This window comes from Ylistrum balloti, unplaced genomic scaffold (genome assembly GCF_031769215.1).
Source record: "Ylistrum balloti isolate Yb309-2 unplaced genomic scaffold, AGI_CSIRO_Ybal_v1 Utg369700, whole genome shotgun sequence".
In the NCBI taxonomy this organism is placed as follows: domain Eukaryota; kingdom Metazoa; phylum Mollusca; class Bivalvia; order Pectinida; family Pectinidae; genus Ylistrum; species Ylistrum balloti.
The window spans coordinates 933,287-957,677 of record NW_026781931.1 but is presented as its reverse complement, the minus strand read 5'-3'; the positions used below and the strand labels follow the sequence as shown (position 1 = coordinate 957,677).

At 34.5% G+C, this 24,391-nt stretch overlaps 1 protein-coding gene across 1 annotated transcript in view; it reads left to right on the top strand.

The window, feature by feature from the left end:
* The window catches only part of LOC132565195 (E3 ubiquitin-protein ligase RNF213-like), an 86,308-nt gene that overhangs the window by 3,293 nt on the left and 58,624 nt on the right, over nt 1-24,391 (top strand). The window contains exons 3-17 of the mRNA XM_060229825.1: nt 160-267; nt 1,394-1,479; nt 5,267-5,449; nt 7,395-7,503; nt 8,687-8,881; nt 9,025-9,161; nt 10,200-10,404; nt 10,566-10,974; nt 11,091-11,232; nt 13,716-14,059; nt 14,486-14,649; nt 17,835-18,056; nt 19,152-19,354; nt 21,115-21,223; nt 22,757-22,863. Of these exons, the coding sequence (XP_060085808.1) occupies nt 160-267; nt 1,394-1,479; nt 5,267-5,449; nt 7,395-7,503; nt 8,687-8,881; nt 9,025-9,161; nt 10,200-10,404; nt 10,566-10,974; nt 11,091-11,232; nt 13,716-14,059; nt 14,486-14,649; nt 17,835-18,056; nt 19,152-19,354; nt 21,115-21,223; nt 22,757-22,863 (2,723 nt within the window). The remainder of the gene's footprint in view (nt 1-159; nt 268-1,393; nt 1,480-5,266; nt 5,450-7,394; nt 7,504-8,686; nt 8,882-9,024; nt 9,162-10,199; nt 10,405-10,565; nt 10,975-11,090; nt 11,233-13,715; nt 14,060-14,485; nt 14,650-17,834; nt 18,057-19,151; nt 19,355-21,114; nt 21,224-22,756; nt 22,864-24,391) is intronic.

The window sequence follows — 24,391 nt, the reverse complement described above, 5'->3', positions numbered from 1 at the left end:
ATGCCTTTCTGTAGAAGTGATAAGATGTAAATTACCCTTTATTGTTGGTACCATTGTCAACAATGAGTGATGTTCCTTAAGCCTTGGTTTAAAATAGCAATGATAGTAATAGATCATCACATAGTTATTAACATGGTCATGTTAATGTTAAATTTATAGGTGTGTAGGAACATCAACCGCATTAAGGTGTGTATGGAGACGGGCAACACTGTGGTTCTTCTTAACCTCGAGAACCTTTACGAGAGTCTGTACGATGCTCTAAACCAGGTAATTATACACCTTGTTAAGCTTGATGAGAGTCTGTACGTTCTCTAAACCAGGTAATTATACCCTTGTTAGCTTGATGAGAGTCTGTACGATGTTCTAAACCAGGTAATTATACACCTTGTTAAGATTATTGAGAGTCTGTACGATGTTCTAAACCAGGTAATTATACACCTTGTTAAGTTTGATGAGAGTCTGTACGATGCTCTAAACCAGGTAATTATACACCTTGTTAAGCTTGATGAGAGTCTGTACGATGTTCTAAACCAGGTAATTATACACCTTGTTAAGTTTGATGAGAGTCTGTACGATGCTCTAAACCAGGTAATTATACACTTGTTAGCTTGATGAGAGTCTGTATGATGTTCTAAACCAGGTAATTATACACCTTGTTAAGCTTGATGAGAGTCTGTACGATGTTCTAAACCAGGTAATTATACACCTTGTTAAGTTTGATGAGAGTCTGTACGATGCTCTAAACCAGGTAATTATACACTTGTTAGCTTGATGAGAGTCTGTATGATGTTCTAAACCAGGTAATTATACACCTTGTTAAGCTTGATGAGAGTCTGTATGATGCTCTAAACCAGGTAATTATACACCTTGTTAAGTTTAATGAGAGTCTGAATGCTGTTTAATTAGAGATGAGTTTGTTCATCATTGTAAATGTATTTGTTTGTGAATTTGTCTGACAATCTGAACCAGGTTTATATATAAATGCTGAAATCCAGACAAAAGATCTTCAAGTTCATAGTTACAATAGACAATTATATGGTTATCAACTTAAGATATCATAGTAGCAAAGAGAGTGCTTAAATGTCCAAAATAGACTTTAGAAAGTGGATCATTTCTTTCTCTTTGGGCTCTCTCTGATTCTGATTGGTTTTAGTTGAAAAAGAATGTACAGGGAAGGAAACTGGTTTGTAATAGGTCAGATTAACAGAACAGCTCTTAGAAATTGTCAGTTTTCCTTTGTGAAACTAACTCAATGCTCCTCACAAAGATGATATTGTTATTTAAGAACAAATGAGCTGGTCACATATTCCTTTTTTCTCCATTTTAAGCTTGTAAGATTTCTTGTGATTTCAAATGCATTATATATGTTATCAGATTTTGATGTCTGTTTCAGTATTATGTGGAGTTTGGAGGTGAGCGGTATGTTGACTTGGGGCTTGGAACACACAGAGTCAAATGCAGAGTCCACAAAGACTTCAAGTATGTTTGTGTTGTTGTAAATATGTTTGTGTTGATGTTCAGTATGTTTGTGTTGTAAATATGTTTGTGTTGATGTTAAATATGTTTGTGTTGTTGTAAATAGGTTTGTGTTGATGTTAATATGTTTGTGTTGTTGTAAATAGGTTTGTGTTGTAAATATGTTTGTGTTGATGTTCAGTATGTTTGTGTTGTAAATATGTTTGTGTTGATGTTAAGTATGTTTGTGTTGATGTTAATATGTTTGTGTTGTAAATATGTTTGTGTTGATGTTAATATTTGTTTGTGTTGTAAATATGTTTGTGTTGTTTGTGTTTAATATGTTTGTGTTGATGTTAATATGTTTGTGTTGAAATATGTTTGTGTTGTTGTTTGTGTTGAAATATGTTTGTGTTGTAAATATGTTTGTGTTGATGTTAAGTATGTTTGTGTTGTTTGTGTTGATGTATGTTTGTGTTGATGTTAATATGTTTGTGTTGATGTTAAATATGTTTGTGTTGATGTTAATATGTTTGTGTTGTTTGTTAATATGTTTGTGTTGTGTTAATATGTTTGTGTTGTTGTAAATGTTTGTGTTGTAAATATGTTTGTGTTGATGTTCAGTATGTTTGTGTTGTAAATATGTTTGTGTTGATGTTAAGTATGTTTGTGTTGATGTTAATATGTTTGTGTTGATGTTAATATGTTTGTGTTGTTGTAAATATGTTTGTGTTGTAAATATGTTTGTGTTGATGTTCAGTATGTTTGTGTTGTAAATATGTTTGTGTTGATGTTAAATATGTTTGTGTTGATGTTAATATGTTTGTGTTGATGTTAATATGTTTGTGTTGTTGTAAATATGTTTGTGTTGTAAATATGTTTGTGTTGTAAATATGTTTGTGTTTATGTTAATATGTTTGTGTTGATGTTAAATATGTTTGTGTTTATGTTAATATGTTTGTGTTGATGTTAATATGTTTGTGTTTTAAATATGTTTGTGTTGTATGTTTGTGTTGTAATATGTTTGTGTTGTGTTTGTGTTGATATGTTTGTGTTGTAAATATGTTTGTGTTGTATGTTAATATGTTTGTGTTGTAAATATGTTTGTGTTGTGTGTTAAATATGTTTGTGTTGATGTTAATATATGTTTGTTTGTTTGTTTTAAATATGTTTGTGTTGTAAATATGTTTGTGTTGTAAATATGTTTGTGTTGATGTTGATATGTTTGTGTTGATGTTAATATGTTTGTGTTGTAAATATGTTTGTGTTGTAAATATGTTTGTGTTGTAAATATGTTTGTGTTGATGTTGATATGTTTGTGTTGTAAATATGTTTGTGTTGATGTTAATATGTTTGTGTTGATGTTAATATGTTTGTGTTGTAAATATGTTTGTGTTGTAAATATGTTTGTGTTGTTGTAATGTTTGTGTTGTAAATATGTTTGTGTTGTGTTTGTGTTGATGTTAATATGTTTGTGTTGATGTTAATATGTTTGTGTTGATGTAAATATGTTTGTGTTGATGTTAATATGTTTGTGTTGTATATGTTTGTGTTGTAAATATGTTTGTGTTGATGTTTGTGTTGATGTTAATATGTTTGTAATATGTTTGTGTTGATATGTTTGTGTTGATGTTAATATGTTTGTGTTGTGTTTGAATGTTTGTGTTGTTTGTGTTGTATATGTTTGTGTTGTAAATATGTTTGTGTTGATGTTAATATGTTTGTGTTGTAAATATGTTTGTGTTGATGTTAATATGTTTGTGTTGATGTTAATATGTTTGTGTTGATGTTAATATGTTTGTGTTTTGAATATGTTTGTGTTGTAAATATGTTTGTGTTGATGTTAATATGTTTGTGTTGATGTTCAGTATGTTTGTGTTGTAAATATGTTTGTAAATGTTAATATGTTTGTGTTGTTGTAAATATGTTTGTGTTGTAAATATGTTTGTGTTGATGTTAATATGTTTGTGTTGATGTTAAATATGTTTGTGTTGATGTTAATATGTTTGTGTTTATGTTAATATGTTTGTGTTGTGTTATATGTTTGTGTTGATGTTAATAAATATGTTTGTGTTGATGTTAATATGTTTGTGTTGATGTTAAGTATGTTTGTGTTGATGTTAATATGTTTGTGTTGTAAATATGTTTGTGTTGTAAATATGTTTGTGTTGATGTTAATATGTTTGTGTTGATGTTAATATGTTTGTGTTGTTGTAAATATGTTTGTGTTGTAAATATGTTTGTGTTTATGTTAATATGTTTGTGTTGATGTTAATATGTTTGTGTTGTAAATATGTTTGTGTTGTAAATATGTTTGTGTTTATGTTAATATGTTTGTGTTGATGTTAATATGTTTGTGTTTTGAATATGTTTGTGTTGTAAATATGTTTGTGTTGTAAATATGTTTGTGTTGATGTTAATATGTTTGTGTTGATGTTAATATGTTTGTGTTGTTGTAAATATGTTTGTGTTGATGTTAATATGTTTGTGTTATGTTTGTGTTTATGTTAATATGTTTGTGTTGATGTTAATATGTTTGTGTTGTTGTAAATATGTTTGTGTTGTAAATATGTTTGTGTTGATGTTAATATGTTTGTGTTGATGTTAATATGTTTGTGTTGTAAATATGTTTGTGTTGTAAATATGTTTGTGTTGATGTTAATATGTTTGTGTTGTAAATATGTTTGTGTTGTAAATATGTTTGTGTTGATGTTAAGTATGTTTGTGTTGATGTTAATATGTTTGTGTTGTAAATATGTTTGTGTTGATGTTAAGTATGTTTGTGTTGATGTTAATTTGTTTGTGTTGTAAATATGTTTGTGTTGATGTTGATATGTTTGTGTTGATGTTAATATGTTTGTGTTGTAAATATGTTTGTGTTGTAAATATGTTTGTGTTGATGTTAATATGTTTGTGTTGTAAATATGTTTGTGTTGTAAATATGTTTGTGTTGATGTTAAGTATGTTTGTGTTGATGTTAATTTGTTTGTGTTGTAAATATGTTTGTGTTGTAAATATGTTTGTGTTGATGTTAATATGTTTGTGTTGTAAATATGTTTGTGTTGATGGTAATATGTTTGTGTTGTAAATATGTTTGTGTTGAAGTTAATATGTTTGTGTTGTAAATATGTTTGTGTTGATGTTAATATGTTTGTGTTGTAAATATGTTTGTGTTGTCAACCCTGTTTTTGGTAAGATTTTTGTTGCTGTTTTGTTTAAAAAACTTACTGAATATGATATTCCATTGTTCAGACATGTGAATATCACCGCTGTATTTCATAAATAGTTTGAAGGAAGCATTTGGTGGTAATTGATTGATAAAGAAATTGTAAAATGACTGGGAAGGGACTATCATTTGCTTCTTAAAAAGGCCGAATAGGCCAACTCTTTGTCTGGAACGTAGGAGATGCTTGTTAGAAGACTGTAAATCCCAGATCAGCTTTATTAGGTGTGGATGGGTTTACAAGCAAAAACACAAATAATGCAGTGCCATTTTTGTGATGAATTTCAGAAATCTGAGCTGCTAGCTTTGATGATGCCATGCAGTAACATTCAAATGAAGTAAAATTTCATTACTATATTGATGTCAAGCTATTGTCCCTGGTATCATTTTCATGACGTTTCAGGGTTCATCAGACTTTTTGATATCATTATCAATTGTCATCTGTACTGGATTTGAAAACATAAATTGTTTTCATTCACTAATCAAATATGTTACGTCTCAAATCATTGCATTGTTGAATAAATTATACTTTCCAATCAACCTTATCCTTCTCGATACCTAGACATAGAAAATTATTCTGATTTGTAGGCTGATAGTGGTGGCAGAGAAGCAGATTGTGTATGACAAGTTTCCCATACCTCTCATCAACCGTCTAGAGAAACATTTCCTGAATGTGTCCACCATGTTGACAGAAGAACAGTTGAAATTAACACAGGAACTTGAGAAATGGGCTAAAGACTTTGTCAAGACTCAGGTCTTTTCACATGCTAGGTAAGTATTGTTAGGCACAAACTGGTAATTAAGTCACACAGATGTGAGACAATGAAGATAAGCATTGATTCACTAATCATTACAATGGAAATCCCAGCAAATATTTTACATTGAATAAAAATATCAGAAAATTTCTATCATATGCTTGTATACATGGATACCTATTCATAGACATGCCCTCCTAACTACTTCTAGAGGTGGTTTTACACGTACCTCAATCCACGTGAACTATGCCAAACAGGAACAAACTCTGAATTTAGGTCTGCGAAATTGAACAACTATACAATACAATAATTTTCAATCATGGCATGTTCAGGACTTAAATTACTACATTTTATTGCGTTTTTGGTAAAACAAGGAAGGGATCTATAGTTTTCCATCCATTTGTCCATCTGTTTGTCAGTACTCTAGTGACTTCACTAGGGATCAAACTTTATACACTTTTACAGATCTAAAGATATTCAACAAGTTCAAAGTTCAGGATTACTGGGTCATGGTCATTGTTACTGTCTTTAGAAAATCATTGTCAGCAATCTTGTGGCTTCACTCATTGAGGATTTTCATAAAACGTCACACACTTTGTGGTACTAAAATGTCCTCTACAAGTTTGAGTTTCAAGGATATTTGGTCATTCAAGCATCATATACTTAAAAACAACTTAAATATTTCAGACAAGTCTGAGTTTTAGGGGTGTTAGTTTTAAGTCATTATTACTATTTTCACTATATCATTGTCAGCACTCTAGAAGCCTCATTTTTTCAGGGATTGTCATAAAACGTCACACACTTTGTGGTACTAAAATGTCCTCTACAAGTTTGAGTTTCAAGGATATTTGGTCATTCAAGCATCATATACTTAAAAACAACTTAAATATTTCAGACAAGTCTGAGTTTTAGGGGTGTTAGTTTTAAGTCATTATTACTATTTTCACTATATCATCGTCAGCACTCTAGAAGCCTCATTTTTTCAGGGATTGTCATAAAGCTTCACACACTTTTAAAGATTCATTGAACAAGTTTTGAGTTGTTGAGTGGAGGTCACTTTTTAGAAAATCATTGTCAGCATGCTAGTGGCTTCATTCCTTACAGGATTTTGATTAAATTTCACACACTTACAAATGACCAAAACATATTTCTTACATATTTCTTACATATTGGTGATAAGACTGTATTGTAATACTTATTTATTGCAATGTTACCTTCAAATCATTTGCAAACTTTTTGTATACTTTTCTGTTTTTTGAAATTAACATCAAACTGCATCATCTTTATAAATCTTGGGCACCATTGTACTATTATTGAAAGTTTTAATAATGATAATAAGGTCTAGTAACAAACTTACCACCGACACTTCAACTTGGTTCAATAGATTCACCTGTTTATATACAGTAAGTCTGATAGTGTGTTATATGTCCTTTGTTTGTACCTCAAGGTCATTGTCACAGCAAGTCTGATAGTGTGTTATATGTCCTTTGTTTGTACCTCAAGGTCATTGTCACAGCAAGTCTGATAGTGTGTTATATGTCCTTTGTTTGTACCTCAAGGTCATGGTCACAGCAAGTCTGATAGTGTGTTGTGTACATGTCCTTTGTTGTACCTCAAGGTCATGGTCACAGCAAGTTTGAACGTGATATTGATGAGGAATTGTGTTTATATGTTTTGTAACTCAAGGTCAAGGCCAAAGTAAGTCTGAACCTATATTGATGGTGACTTGTGTACTTATCCCTTGCAACACAAAATCAAGGCCACAGTCTAAACCTAATAGAAGGGTAAGTACATGTCCCTTGTTTGTCCCTAAAGGTAATGATGGTCTATTGTGTACAGGTTGGACTTTTACAGACCAGTAGAATGTAGAACACAGACTGATTTGCTATACCACAGTTCACATTTTGATATTAAAATGAATTTGTTCTAACACTCTACAGCTGATTATTACTGTGTTACAGACAAAGAAAAGATGAGTTTTCTGTGGGGGATGTGTTTATGGGTTACCATGCTGACAGCTGTGCTGCTATTGTGCTTCATGTTTACCAACAACATTATTTGGAGGGACAAGTCGACTATAGACAGGTATGTTCATCTTGTCATTTAGACAATAGACAGGTATGTTCATCTTGTCATTTAGACAATAGACAGGTATGTTCATCTTGTCATTTAGACAATAGACAGGTATGTTCATCTTGTCATTTAGACTATAGACAGGTATGTTCATCTTGTCATTTAGACAATAGACAGGTATGTTTATCAGGTCAAGTTGACAACAGACAGGTATGTTCATCAAGTCATTTAGACAATAGACAGGTATGTTCATCAAGTCATTTAGACTATAGACAGGTATGTTTATCAGGTCAAGTTGACAACAGACAGGTATGTTCATCAAGTCATTTAGATAACAGACAGACAGGTATGTTGTTTATCAAGTCATTTAAACATTATGTTCAGACTATAGACAGGTATGTTCATCAATTTAGTCATTTATCAAGTCATTTAGAAAAGACAGGTATGTTTATCAGTCATTTAAACAACTATGTTTATCAAGTCATTTACAGGTATGTTTATCAAGTCATTTAAACAATAGACAGGTATGTTTATCAAGTCATTTAAACAATAGACAGGTATGTTCATCAAGTCATTTAGATAACAGACAGGTATGTTCATCAGTCATTTAGACTATAGACAGGTATGTTCATCAAGTCATTTAGACTATAGACAGGTATGTTAATCAAGTCATTAAGACAACAGACGGGTATGTTCGTCAAGTCATTTAGATAACAGACAGGTATGTTCATCAGTCATTTAGACTATAGACAGGTATGTTTATCAAGTCATTTAGACTAAAGACAGGTATGTTTATCAAGTCATTTAAACAATAGACAGCTTTATCACTTTATTGCTTAGAGTGGTGATTTTAAGGTGTCTGGGAGCTATCTCTACCTATTGAATGGCAAATCTATTTTTCCTTGGCAGACACTGGAATGTACCGGTGAAGTGGGAGAAATGTGAGCTAGACCCAATCACTTCATTTTTTACCTATTATTTAGTCATATTCACACCATACCTTCATGCTACCAATGTCCGATTAGATTGTGGGAGTATATCTATGTGAGTCCCTACTCACTGTGTATTTATTAATTTGGTTCATTTATCATTCATTTTGGACACTAGAATGTTTAATTTGCTTGGAATAGTGATATGAAAGTTAAAGCCCTGTATTTTACTTGTCGGTGTTCTCTGGTAGGTGTTCGACTCTGCTAAGAGAATACTTATGTGGTGTGCTACACCAGATGCGGTGATGAGATTGTGCAATACAGCCCTGGTCAGAGATGAAGCTATATTAAACACGATTTACTGGAAAGAACAACAACACCAGAGTCTGTCTGCATACCTTTACCAGAAAATCAGACAGGAGAGCAGAGACAGTCATTTTGCACAGGTAATTTAATAACAAGGATGATAGATTGATTTGTAAAAAATGATAAAAAAGACATTCTTACACACAAACTTAATGTCAAATTAAGCTTGATAACTGTTTTACTGAAGTTTTGATGTGTTGAAACATTCTACTTTGATGTTAAGGTTACGACCCACTCCAAGCTGATCACTAGTGTGGATTTAGAAGAACTGTCTCACAAACTTGGGATTCCAAATGACAACATGGTGTTACTGAACCTGCAATCATTTGATACAGAACAACAGTTCTGTAGGCAAGTGAAGTAAGTAGCCATAATGTCTAGGACAGTAGAAAACATGTTACAAGATATACTAAACAGAAACTGGTGTGTTATATGATACAGGGAGTTGTATCTTATCTATTGCAGTTAAGAGTTTGAAGGATTTATAACTGTTCAGAGCAATAAGATAATTATGTATCTGAAATTACACTTATGCAAATTGTAAGAGATAAGATGACTTAACACAGTGTAATTTGGAAGAGATAAGATGTCTGTGTGTGACAACATGCAGTTTAACTTTGAAGAGATAAGATATGTTTGTGTGACAACACATGGTGTAATTTTGAAGAGATAAGATATGTTTGTGTGACAACACATGGTGTAATTTTGAAGAGATAAGATATGTTTGTGTAACAACACATGGTGTAATTTTGAAAAGATAAAATATGTTTGTGTAACAACACATGGTGTAATTTTGAAAAGATAAAATATGTTTGTGTAACAACACACAGTGTAATTTTGAAAAGATAAAATATGTTTGTGTAACAACACACAGTGTAATTTTGAAAAGATAAAATATGTTTGTGTAACAACACACAGTGTAATTTTGAAAAGATAAAATATGTTTGTGTAACAACACATGGTGTAATTTTGAAAAGATAAGATATGTTTGTGTAACAACACACAGTGTAATTTTGAAGAGATAAGATATGTTTGTGTGACAACACATGGTGTATTTTGGAAGAGATAAGATGTCTTTGTGTGACAACATGCAATTTAATTTTGAAAAGATAAGATATGTTTGTGTAACAACACATGGTGTAATTTTGAAAAGATAAGATATGTTTGTGTAACAACACATGGTGTAATTTTGAAAAGATAAGATATGTTTGTGTAACAGCACATGGTGTAATTTTGAAAAGATAAAATATGTTTGTGTAACAACACATGGTGTAATTTTGAAAAGATAAGGTATGTTTGTGTAACAGCACACAGTGTAATTTTGTGAGAGATAAGATATGTTATATAACATCATACAGTGTATTTTGTGTATTTTGTGTATGTTATATAACATTACAGAATGTGCTTTGAGAGAATAGAACAAGAGATGTTATTGATAGTCCAAAGTGACTGTGGAGATGAAAATGCCAGCCTTGTGGCCTGTGCCAGATACTGCATTCAAGATGAACTCCAGCAGCTTGGAAATCGAATCATGGGGCGCCGACATGCCATTTTCATTATACAGCTACCAAGGATAGCAGGGGGTTGTTTTAATGGATTCCAGGTAAAATTACATCAAAATGATTAAAATAACTACCCCCTTCCCCCTCCCAACCATTAGAGTACACACTCTTTAGTTTTCATTTTATTGTGCTCAACTCCTTCATATCTTATTCCTTAATTCTGTACTAAAATCATTCCTATACCTTTTTTATATCATATCAGTGTGGGCATTGGCATTCACTCCATATTGACGACCTTCGACCTGAGGGTGATACTTTGGGGATGTCAGAGATGCGAGGAAAATCAGTGGGAACGCTCATACATCATGCTGTTCAGGAAACAGCTGGGCGACCAACTGAGGTTTTAATGGAAACTGATATCCCAGAAGAGGAAGATAACCAACATGCTCAGATGGATGTGGATGAGGAGGATATCCATCTCAATTTTAACAATGTAGAAAGATACCCTTCTAATCCAACTCATTCTCACAAACTGCCTGTGGAGAACCTGGTGCTGAGCTGTATTCAAGCAGCTTTGGCAATGGTGAAGGACACAAAGGAAGATACAAAACGATCAACAGACAGGGTCCAACAGCTGTTAGATCTTCTACACTATGGCAAAGCTAATCTGGGTAAAACTTTTCACATGTACTTCATAACTGATTTTACAAAAGATCCACAATATTGTTGGATTTTCTTAGATAATTGAAATACACAAATAAATTGGAGCTTAATGTTTAATTTGTAGTGTCTAATAACCTTGTGAAGGGCATATGTAAACATCTAGACGTGTTGATGATGGAGAAAGAGAAATCTGCTGTCAACCCCGCAAACTGGCTGGCAGCAGAGGCAGCCAAAGCTGAGGTTATCAACACTGCAGGAACCTTCAGGTAAAACTGTACAACTTCACCGCTGTAAAACATCTTGATTTCTTCACTGTAAAACATCTTGATTTCACCATTGTAAAACATCTTGATTTCTTCACTGTAAAACATCTTGATTTCATCATTGTAAAATGTCTTGGCTTCTCCACTGTAAAACATCATGATTTTACCACTGTAAAACATCTTGATTTCTCCACTGTAAAACATCTTGATTTCACCATTATAAAAAAAATCTTGATTTCATCATTGTAAAACATCTTGATTTCACCATTGTAAAACATCTTGATTTCACCACCGTAAAACATCTTAATTTCACCATTGTAAAATGTCTTGACTTCTCCACTGTAAAACATCTTGATTTCACCACTGTAAAATGTCTTGACTTCTCCACTGTAAAACATCTTGATTTCTCCACTGTAAAACATCTTGATTTCACCATTGTAAAACATCTTGATTTCTCCACTGTAAAACATCTTGATTTCACCATTGTAAAATGTCTTGATTTCTCCACTGTAAAACATCTTGATTTCACCATTGTAAAACATCTTGATTTCACCACCGTAAAACATCTTGATTTCACCATTGTAAAATGTCTTGACTTCTCCACTGTAAAACATCTTGATTTCACCACTGTAAAATGTCTTGACTTCTCCACTGTAAAACATCTTGATTTCTCCACTGTAAAACATCTTAATTTCACCATTGAAAAACATCTTGATTTCTCCACTGTAAAACATCTTAATTTCACCATTGTAAAACATCTTGATTTCTCCACTGTAAAACATCTTAATTTCACCATTGTAAAATGTCTTGACTTCTCCACTGTAAAACATCTTAATTTCACCATTGTAATATGTCTTGACTTCTCCACTATAAAACATCTTAATTTCACCATTGTAAAATGTCTTGAATCTCCACTGTAAAACATCTTGATTTCACCATTGTAAAATGTCTTGACTTCTCCACTGTAAAACATCTTAATTTCACCATTGTAAAACATCTTGATTTCTCCACTGTAAAACATCTTAATTTCACCATTGTAAAACATCTTGATTTCTCCACTGTAAAACATCTTAAATTCACCATTGTAAAATGTCTTGACTTCTCCACTGTAAAACATCTTGATTTCTCCACTGTAAAACATCTTAATTTCACCATTGTAAAATGTCTTAATTTCTCCACTGTAAAACATCTTGATTTCTCCACTGTAAAACATCTTGATTTCTCCACTGTAAAACATCTTGATTTCACCATTGTAAAATGGCTCGACTTCTCCACTGTGAAACATCTTGATTTCTCCACTGTAAAACATCTTGATTTCACCATTGTAAAACATGATTTCTCCAAAAAATGTCTTGACTTCTCCACTGTAAAACATCTTAATCTTGATTTCACCACTGTAAAACATCTTAATTTCTCCACTGTAAAACATCTTGATTTCTCCACTGTAAAACATCTTGATTTCACCATTGTAAAATATCTTGATTTCACCACTGTAAAACATCTTGATTTCTCCACTGTAAAACATCTTGATTTCATCATTGTAAAATGTCTTGATTTCACTACTGTAAAACATCTTGATTTCAGTACTGTAAATTGTCTTGATTTCATTACTGTAAAATATCTTAATTTCACCACTGTAAAACATCTTGATTTCACCACTGTAAAACATCTTGATTTCATCATTGTAAAATGTCTTGATTTCACTACTGTAAAACATCTTGATTTCAGTACTGTAAATTGTTTTGATTTCACTACTGTAAAATATCTTAATTTCACCACTGTAAAACATCTTGATTTCACCACTGTAAAACATCTTGATTTCTCCAGTGTAAAACATCTTGATTTCTCCACTGTAAAACATCTTGATTTCACCATTGTAAAATGTCTTGACTTCTCCACTGTAAAATGTCTTGATTTCACCACTGTAAAACATCTTAATTTCTCCACTGTAAAACATCTTGATTTCACCATTGTAAAACATCTTGATTTCATCATTGTAAAATGTCTTGATTTCACTACTGTAAAACATCTTGATTTCACCATTGTAAAACATCTTGATTTCTCCACTGTAAAACATCTTGATTTCACCATTGTAAAACATCTTGATTTCATCATTGTAAAATGTCTTGATTTCACTACTGTAAAACATCTTGATTTCACCATTGTAAAACATCTTGATTTCTCCACTGTAAAACATCTTTATTTCACCATTGTAAAACATCTTGATTTCATCATTGTAAAATGTCTTGACTTCTCCACTGTAAAACATCTTGATTTCACTACTGTAAAATATCATAATTTCGCCATTGTAAAATGTCTTGATTTCACCATTGTTAAATGTTTTGACTGAATCATTTTAGTTTCTTCACTTCACAATTTTAGTATGAAAGAACTTCACCTTCTCATGTATTGTGACTTGCCATTCTTAAATGGTTTCTAGATAACTTAACAATTGTATCAATCCAAGCTGAATGTTTACTTTACAGACGAGCATGGACTCAGTGTTTGGAGACCAAGGTGACTCCTATACTGATGGGAATCATTGCCTTTATGGATACAAACAGGAACTTGGAAAGCCTATATAAAGCCAAGGATGGAGACTGGGTCCAGCAACTGTGGCTTGGCATCCTCAACAATACCAAGGCCACATGTCTACAGTACTCTCAGTTGGTATCACCTGGCCATACTCAACAGGAACTTCCAGAGGTGGTGGTCCAACATACAGGAACAGATGGTCACCTGTTTACTGCTCAGTTACCCTTCTCATGGCTCTACTTTAGACTGATAGAGGACTTGTTGAGCACTACAATCAATAATAAACCAGACACAGGTTCGTTTTATTTTAGGGGGGGGGGGGGGGGGAGATGCCAAATATGTCACCAACAATGATACTGTTCTATCCCATCCCATTCAAATCAGTATTGCTCCAGCAATTATGTAAGGAAGGTATTTGATCCAGCTTTATATAAAATTCAACATACAAGTGGGTGGCTTGCCATCTAGATTTGTGAATTGTTTCCATATATATCTCAGGGTTTTCAAAACATTGCTACATTTTATTTAAATTTGACATCATTGACATTAATCCGTTGTTACACTCTGACATATAAACCACAAACAGAAAGTGTTTAAAACTGGTAGGACAACACAGTGATGGATGGCAATATGCTATATTTACAGAGAACTGTGGTTAGTTACTATTCATGTAAAGACATTTTTTTCCAGACTTTGAAGTAGTTTGCTTTACTCTGTACAGACTGCCTTGAGGTAGTGAACTCCGTGAAGGATATTCTGGCCAGTCAGCCATTGGGAATCATGCTGTATCCTCTCATGGACAGAGACAGACGAAGTGTCCTGAAGGCATATATCAATGACTTTGTCCACATGATGTACCCAGTGTCATCTAAACAGGAACACCAGGTAATTAGTAATAACACAGAACATAAAACATTAAATAAAATGACTTTAGCTTTCCTTCTATGATAATTGCTTTTGTCATACATTGTACCAATGACCTCTTTGTTATTGCAATCCTAACATAATGCTAGGCTTATCTGGCGCGGAAAGACAAAACCCATTTGGATTATTATTTCCAGTCAGTTTCATTGGGTGGGGGAAAATAATAATTCAAATGGGTTTCGTCTTTCTGTCCATCCAGATGCTGCTTTCCACATGATATCTTTTGAAGGACTGGTCGGATTTAGATGAAACTTGGCAGGTACACTTGTTACCTTAATCCCTTGACCAAGTCTGATTGACGTCAAATTCCGTGCATATTTAATAAGGTTGCTGTGACCTGATTGGCTGATTTCTCTTATAATATTCATTTGACCATTGTAATCTTGAAAGTGGATCAAAGTTAATCATATTAACAGACCTAGTAGCCCTTTATCCTAACATCCTACATGTTATGTTATCATACCTGTGTGGTTCAGTATCACTGAAAATATGAGACAAATATTCTACCATTACCATTTGGTAAAAGAAGAGAATATAAAGGTATGATAAGCTGATTTCAATATTCACAGTATTATACTTTAGTTTTCCATGTTGCTCACTTTAAGTGTATTACAAATGATCTGTTTGGGATCTTGATGACTATATCCTTGTCAATTTTGAAGCAGTGAACACTTGTCTTTGCCATCATAGTTTGGTGCAAGTGCAGAGCTTTATTTCACAGCATGCATAGCATGATGTTTTACATATGTATGATGTTAACACTGAAAGTGAGGAAACAATTCAAAACAAAATCATAACCAGTTTCAGTGTTATCTTGTTCTGCCAGACTCTTGTGGTGCATGAGACTATATAGTCGCATCAAAAGCATTCCAAGGATTACAATTTGTCATCAATGAAGCAAATGCTATTCAATGTAGAACTTTGCTAATTATGAAAAGAAACCCAGAATATTTCTGATCAGAAAGAAAAGTTGGAAGCTCCATGACAGAGAAGGAGGTGTTAATCATTGAACAAGTGGTGACACGTAACAGTGAAAAGTGAGGCAATAGTGAAAATCATCATTAACCATCATGAACCAGTTTAGATTATCCAGGCCTTTGATTTATCCTTATCCAAGGGTGAGACCTGGCTGTCCAGTCGTGAACGAAGATTCCCTCTCCATGTTCGGCAATTCAGTGGATTAGTGTAGCCCATTCCTCGAGATGTACAGTCTTGTTTCACTAGGTCATCCCAGGTCAGTTTTGGTCTACCTGAGGCCCGATGACAAGCGACATTAGGGTAGGGATCCTTGATATCCATCCTTCACTGCATTCTACTTGGCCAAACCGTCTCAACCTGCTAGTCTGGAGAATTTCTGAGATATCTTTGATGTCTAGCTGAGCGAGACTCTATGGGAATAGTCTTCCGGTTTGACACGGCAGATCCATCTTATCATGGTTCTATCATTATGTCGAAACCTCCTTAGAGTAGCAGCTGTTACTGCCCATGTATCAGAGCCATACAGTAACACAGGTCTAATGTAGGTTGAGTAGAGGCGACTTGTTGTGATAGGCAGATATTTGCTTGTTAAGATTGGAAGCAGCTCTCTGAACTTTTCCCATAGTGACTTGCATCTTGTTGTTACAGTAAGTTCAAATCCACCTCCAGATGACAACATATCACCAAGGTAGCAGAAGTTTGTTACTACTTCAAGCTTTTACTCACCAACTGTTACCTCTGGCATGAGCTTACCATCAATCGGACAAGCAAGTCCATTGCAGCGAGGGCACTTGTAGTTTGGGTCAGACTTGAGGGGTCCCTTGATTCCACTACACTTCTTACACAACCAACTAGAACAACTCATGCAGAGGATGGAGTTTTTTCCAATACTGTTGGGACACACAGCACATGGATACTTTCCAGATCATCTTAGAGTATCCAGAATTGGACCTGAGACCATTACTTTGGTCTTATTCATGTTGACTCGGAGCCCTTTCTCCTCCATACTCTTCTTCCATGTGGCCACTTTTTCCAGCAACGATTCAAGGGAAGTGTCAGCAATGACAAGGTCATCAGCGTACAGGAGCTCTGATGGGCAACTTAGTCTGAAATGACGTAACAACACTTCCAGAACGATGATGAATAACAATGGACAAAGTACTGATCCTTAATGGACACCAACATTGACATCAAACTGATCGCTGTAGCTGTCCCCTACTCCAACTAGGCTTCTAGCATCAGAGTACATGATCTGCACAGTCATGACAAGCCATTCCTCCTAACTTTCACATCACGTGATATATTGATATATAGACAGGTTTTACAGCCTGATGCCTTTCCTTGGCCAACTTAGAAACTTATGGCATTCCAAGGACTCTACCGTTCCCAGCTAATTAGGGTTGAATGCTTGGATAAACTTTCTAACCACTGCCAATCCACCTAGCATCATTCAACATGAGCTTGCTGTATAGGGTACTATTACCCTGGCTGTATCAGGCTATTTTATGGAGAAAAGCAAAACCATGTAGACGTCCTATTGCTTGACAACTATTGTACAGACAGTTTAAAGGAATTTGACATTGAAGGACCACAAGCTACTTGCCCGGCGTCCTTTTCTGTTTTTGTATGATCTAGATCATTGGAATGCTGTGTCGTTGATGTGTGATGAAAGTGATGACATAACTACAAAAGTTATGTACAGTTTTTGCCTGATGGCAGTTTTGTACCCTAGATCCATTTCATAGCAAACACTTCAATACATTAATGATTCAGTGACTGTATAATGCCTGGAAATTTACTGTCCAGGACATGGACATTCATTTGATGTGATGTTGGATGGAGCATCTCTGATAACAGTTTTGGTACTTTGGAACCTGTATTTCACACATGGTTTTCACTGGTTACTTAACTTTGAGCTAGAAAAGCTAGCTGAAAAAGGCTGCACTGCAAAATGCATGGTCTTGGTGCGTGTCCTAGATTTGATACTTAATATATAGAAGCATCTAGCGAATAACTTATAGTGTTAATACTAACTTTCACTTATCATGTTCTTAGGTTATCCAACTTTCTTGAAAGTACAAATTCAGTTTGAAAAAAAGGAGTGTTAATTTAGTCAGAAATTTTTATAGCTATCCAAAAATTTGAAACTAATTTGATCTATTTTCCAGCTTATATGTGAGAGCGTGCACATTGGATCTGGTCTCATTCTTCAGCACCAAACAGGTGATGGGATGGCTATGTTGGTAGCTATCCACCTGGCCTATCTCCAGACCATCAGCAGGTTCCGTAACTTCTCCAGTCTCAGTCGAGTGTGGCCTGAATGTAGTGAGAGTATCATAGATTTTCAGGACAGCAGTCCCAATTTCTTCCTCTGCTCTAGTGAAGAAATGGTAAGTAACAATCTTCTGGGCTGTAGCACTGGTTAAACTACCATAGTCTGTATGATGTAGCTTTTAGTGCAGCAGGTTGGATTTCTAGGATATTGGTATTTAAGTATTATGTCAAACCACACTAAAATTCCACTTAGTCCACACTCATTGGGACTATATCTTTAGTTCAATTAATACAAGCTATTAAGTAATTAGTGCCTTATCATCGACCGGGAGGTTGTGTTCATTCGTAAACAACCAGTGTCTTTGACAGCCATGTTCAATATTCTGTTCTTTGATCAGTCCTATTTATGATTGTTCTGAATTGGTGACTTACTGATAGTTTCAGTGTCGTGAATTTAACTGAAGAGAAATGTGTAAAATTTGTCATTAACAACGTTGTTCACTTCAGGCAAAACATCTAATATGACAGAATGCATGTGACTGAGAATGACGGTATAATGATAAATACATTGGTATCACCTTATTTCAACTATGATGACAAAATGGTGATTCTTTGTTGTTATTATTTTACATTGTGATATTTAAACTAAAAAAAACTCTTTACAGAATCATTGTGGTTGATTTGTCCATACCCTACTGCTAAATAATGTGCCTTTCCATTGTTTTGTTTTACACACAAAAATGATTGATGAATACCAATTTGAACAGAGGTATCTATGTTGACGTAAAATAAAAATTTATGAAAAATGTACGTCAAAGCAATCATGCTACATTTAACACTGTAATTTTCTGCTATCTCATTAGATGTAGGGGAGTTGGACACAAGTGTGATATCTCTTTAGTGAATAGAGAGGAAAAATACTAGGAACTTTAAAGTACAAAGATAAGATTGAGTTGATAGAATGTAAGTAAACGAAGAATAATAATTTGAGGAATCCAGGATTACATGACAAGGATTGATAAGGACTTGGAAGGGACCAGGTGAATGACATATGTTTAACTGCTTTCTTTATTTTCTACTATATTTGTTTTTTTAATTGAATGTCACATTCTTTATTTTTTGTTATATAGCTAGTGAATCCTGTTATCTCCCTTGTGAGAACTTTTCAGATGTTAATCAATGATTTTGTACAAACCTATTTTGTCAACTAGACCTTAGATGTAATGGGCTTGCGTCTACTGCTTGAGAAATTGGAACCAGAGAAGGAGACACTTAACAGAGTACAAAGCCGTGCAGATTGGTTACAGAGGGTACGTCGCTACAGACCAGTTGTGGAGAGATTGTTGGACATGGTTCATCCTGAACATACTGTCCAATGTGGACCTCGCTGTGTCAAGGGCATTCAGGAAGCCAGGTATATTTCTTAGAATAATAGTAACGAATAAATAATAAGTCACTGTGGATTTTGTGATACCTGTATTCGACTGATGTTGAGATCATAACTGAAATTGTTATTAAGTAAATGATATTATCATAGTTTTGTGACTGATGCTATAGTTGTAAGTGACTGATGTTGTAGTTGTAAGTGACTGATGCTATACCTGTAAGTGACTGATGTTTTAGATGTAAGTGACTGATGTTTTAGCTGTAAGTGACTGATGTTGTAGTTGTAAGTGACTGATGTTGTAGCTGTAAGTGACTGATGTTTTAGTTGTAAGTGACTGATGGTGTAGTTGTAAGTGACTGATGTTGTAAATGTAAGTGACTGATGTTGTAGTTGTGAGTGACTGATGCTGTAGTTGTGTGACAGATGTTGTAGTTGTGAGTGACTGATGCTGTAGTTGTGACAGATGGTGTAGATGTAAGTGACTGATGCTGTAGTTGTGTGACTGATGTTGTAGTTGTGTGACTGATAGTTGTGTCACTGATGCTGTAGTTGTGACAGATGGTGTAGTTGTGACAGATGTTGTAGTTGTGAGTGACTGATGTGTAGTTGTGACAGATGGTGTAGATGTAAGTGACTGATGTTGTAGTTGTGTGACTGATGTTGTAGTTGTGTGACTGATGCTGTAGTTATGTGACTGATGCTGTAGTTGTGTGATGGTGTAGTTGTGACAGATGTTGTAGTTGTGAGTGACTGATGCTGTAGTTGTGACTGATGATGTAGTTGTGACAGATGTTGTAGTTGTGAGTGACTGATGCTGTAGTTGTGACAGATGGTGTAGATGTAAGTGACTGATGCTGTAGTTGTGTGACTGATGTTGTAGTTGTGTGACTGATGCTGTAGTTGTGTCACTGATGCTGTAGTTGTGACAGATGGTGTAGTTGTGACAGATGTTGTAGTTGTGAGTGACTGATGCTGTAGTTGTGACAGATGGTGTAGATGTAAGTGACTGATGTTGTAGTTGTGTGACTGATGTTGTAGTTGTGTGACTGATGCTGTAGTTATGTGACTGATGCTGTAGTTGTGACTGATGGTGTAGTTGTGACAGATGTTGTAGTTGTGAGTGACTGATGCTGTAGTTGTGACTGATGGTGTAGTTGTGACAGATGTTGTAGTTGTGAGTGACTGATGCTGTAGTTGTGACAGATGGTGTAGATGTAAGTGACTGATGTTGTAGTTGTGTGACTGATGTTGTAGTTGTGTGACTGATGCTGTAGTTATGTGACTGATGCTGTAGTTGTGACAGATGCTGTAGTTGTGACAGATGTTGTAGTTGTGAGTGACTGATGCTGTAGTTGTGACAGATGGTGTATTTGTAAGAGATGAGTTGAATGTAAATTGTTTTTGTTGTTAGTTTTATTACTCACAGGGTTAGGATGACCTAATTGCCATCATGTCTTTGTGTGCCTTCCTCCTTTAATCATTTGTTAACTTTTTTCACATTTTTGACATCTCTTTAAAATTTTGAAAATATTCTCAGTAACAATAAAGGATTTCCCAATCTAAATAATATTGGCAAAAACATATCTTTTAATTACCTTTGTGTGTAGTTATCATAGGGAAGATCACACATTTCAATGGAAAATACACTATATAGGGCTTCTGCTAAATTACTTCCATATACACATTCATGGGTCTCTTCCTATTCTTACTATAACCACTGTCAGTACAATTGTGTCTTTATAGTAAGTCAGATGACCATGTATGGTTTTGGGCCTCTTGTTTTACAGACTGACCTGGACCAGTGTACTGGTCGTGAAGCTGTTTATAGAACATGTGTATTCTGTACGGGAAGCTGATGACAAATTCACCATCAATAGATGCATGCCTTTGTGGACAGTATGTATAAAACAATTAGTACCAATTATTGATCATTTCATTCTCTCTCTCATTGACTAACTGTCATATTATAAGAATCTTTCTTTATCATTATTGTTCTCTTTTCAAAACTATACGTAAAATATTCACTAAACTTTGAGGAACTAATATTGATGGCCTCTGGATATGCAAACTACTTCCTTACTTTTCGGGCTCCTGATCAGCTGATTCTTTTAATCGGTTTACATGATAACTATAGGACACTTTTTAAGTAGTGTATTGAAAATGACTTTTTCACCAAAATGGCTTCCGAAAAAGGGCCTCTGATTGATCTAGATTTAGATATTGTGTGATTTTAGTGAAATTTGGTATATGGTTTATTATGACGCCTGAATTAAGATGGTGACATCTGTTTTTTGATACGGCAAAATAGCTGACTAGGAGGTTAGTTGAAAATTTCTGTCTGTTTTTGGCTGTATGTCAAGGTTCCCTGCAAGTCTCAATTTTATTGTTTAAGATTTTTAGCTCACCTGGTGCGAGGGACAGAATGAGGTATATGGCAGACCACAGATTCCATCATCTGGCTGTCCATCAAGTTTTTCTACGAATTACAACTAGCTAGTCATTAACAACTGAACACATTTTACAGCCAATTAATCAAAATCCTACTCCTGTAGCAATGATTTTGATTTGGCCAAATTTGGTCTGAATTATCCTTGATTGAAAGGAAATTAGTTAAGTATAAATGGTTGGTCTTGGGCCTCTTGGGATTGGAGAGGCTGGGCCCAATGGGGAAATACAGCAGGTACTTTAAAATCTTCCTTCTATGGTAGAAATACCTAGATTCTGTCCAAATTTGGTATGAAGCATCCAAGGTATGAAGAGGAATCAAATTTCTCAAGAAGTGGGTCTTACCCTGAATATGGGGGAGGGGAGGGGCAGGGCCAAATAGGTGAAATGAGCATCAGCTTTACAATTTAACTTACTCTATAGGAATGATTGACTTTTGTTCCAGTTTGGTCTGTAGAATCTGTGGGTGAAGTGAACTTACTTTTGTATGAACAATGCATCAGATGACCCAAGGGTAGAGGGACAGGGTTTGATAGGAGAAATAGATGTAAACCTTTTTAAGTTTTCATCTAGTTTAGATGAAGCAATTTCAGTGAACTTCCTTAAGTTGAAGTACTTTAATAAGCACCATTCATGACTGAAAGGGTAGTTTTGGGGACTTATATAATGGGTCCTGTTATTACACATTGTATATGTGAACATCGTATAACCATTTTTGCCTTTCATATAACTAGGTAAACTAATTTATTCAACTTCCTCTTAAAACCTGATATTACTTAAGCAGAAATGTAAAAATCAAATTTTCACTTGAAGAGTTTGTACATACTTTTATTATCAAAAATTTCATTTTACAAATTTTAACCCCAAAATTTTCTTTGCTGACATTAAACTGTCTTATGACTTATGACTTAATGTCTTGAGAATGTCCTAAAGTGGCCTCCTTTGCTATAATATCTTTTCAAACACTGATGTTTTCCTTTCCAGATGATGAAAACTGGTGCTGACATGAAATCTTTAGAATCTTTGAAAAAGGTTGAAAAATTCTTGAAGATGTGCAACAAATTGGCAGTCTCTCACTACTTTGACATCAAGTTTGTAAATTAGATATTTTACATACCATGAATTTCATCATCAATCTTGTGACTTGTACACTTATTTGTGGATTTGACTGTGATGCTATGATAGTTATGGCTGGTATAAACGACAAAATAATTATGATATTGCAAACACCATAGTATCATAACACCTGATTAGATTTAAGTTTTTATATGTTAGAATTGAAGGTCAAAGGTCACATTGACCACTTTTGGAATAAAAAGTTAGTGTGCAAGACACTCAGATGATTATATATAGAGATGTGTCCAACAAGAGTATAATGATACAATAGCTCAGGTGACAGAATATCAGAAAAACCTCATAGAACCAGGAAATGTGCTTCAATCCCTACCCTAAGGAGAATTTAGTTTCTATGGAAGGTTGTCATAATTAAGTCCTTGGGCAAGGAAATTTACCCTGATTGCTTCTGGTAGTATGAAAAAGGTTTCCACTACAATATTAAGTGAGGTAGCTGGACCAGATATAACAAAGAGCTCCTCAGACTAACCATGTACATTGTTAATAGGATAGTAAATCCTGAACCTGTACATTGTTCATAGGATAGTAAATCCTGGCCTTGTACATTGTTCATAGGATAGTAAATCCTGGCCCTGTACATTGTTCATAGGATAGTAAATCCTGGCCTTGTACATTGTTCATAGGATAGTAAATCCTGGCCCTGTACATTGTTCATAGGATAGTAAATCCTGGCCCTGTACATTGTTCATAGGATAGTAAATCCTGGCCCTGTACATTGTTCATAGGTTAGTAAATCCTGGCCTTGTACATTGTTCATAGGATAGTAAATCCTGGCCCTGTACATTGTTCATAGGATAGTAAATCCTGGCCCTGTACATTGTTCATAGGATAGTAAATCCTGGCCTTGTACATTGTTCATAGGATAGTAAATCCTGGCCCTGTACATTGTTCATAGGATAGTAAATCCTGGCCCTGTACATTGTTCATAGGATAGTAAATCCTGGCCTTGTACATTGTTCATAGGATAGTAAATCCTGGCCCTGTACATTGTTCATAGGATAGTAAATCCTGGACCTGTACATTGTTCATAGGATAGTAAATCCTGGCCCTGTACATTGTTCATAGGATAGTAAATCCTGGCCTTGTACATTGTTCATAGGATAGTAAATCCTGGCCCTGTACATTGTTCATAGGATAGTAAATCCTGGCCCTGTACATTGTTCATAGGATAGTAAATCCTGGCCTTGTACATTGTTCATAGGATAGTAAATCCTGGCCCTGTACATTGTTCATAGGATAGTAAATCCTGGACCTGTACATTGTTCATAGGATAGTAAATCCTGAACCTGTACATTGTTCATAGGATAGTAATCCTGGACCTGTACGTTGTTCATAGGATAGTAAATCCTGCATCTGAACATTGTTCATAGGATAGTAAATCCTGAATCTGAACGTTGTTCATAGGTTAGTAAATCCTGGCCTTGTACATTGTTCATAGGATAGTAAATCCTGGCCCTGTACATTGTTCATAGGATAGTAAATCCT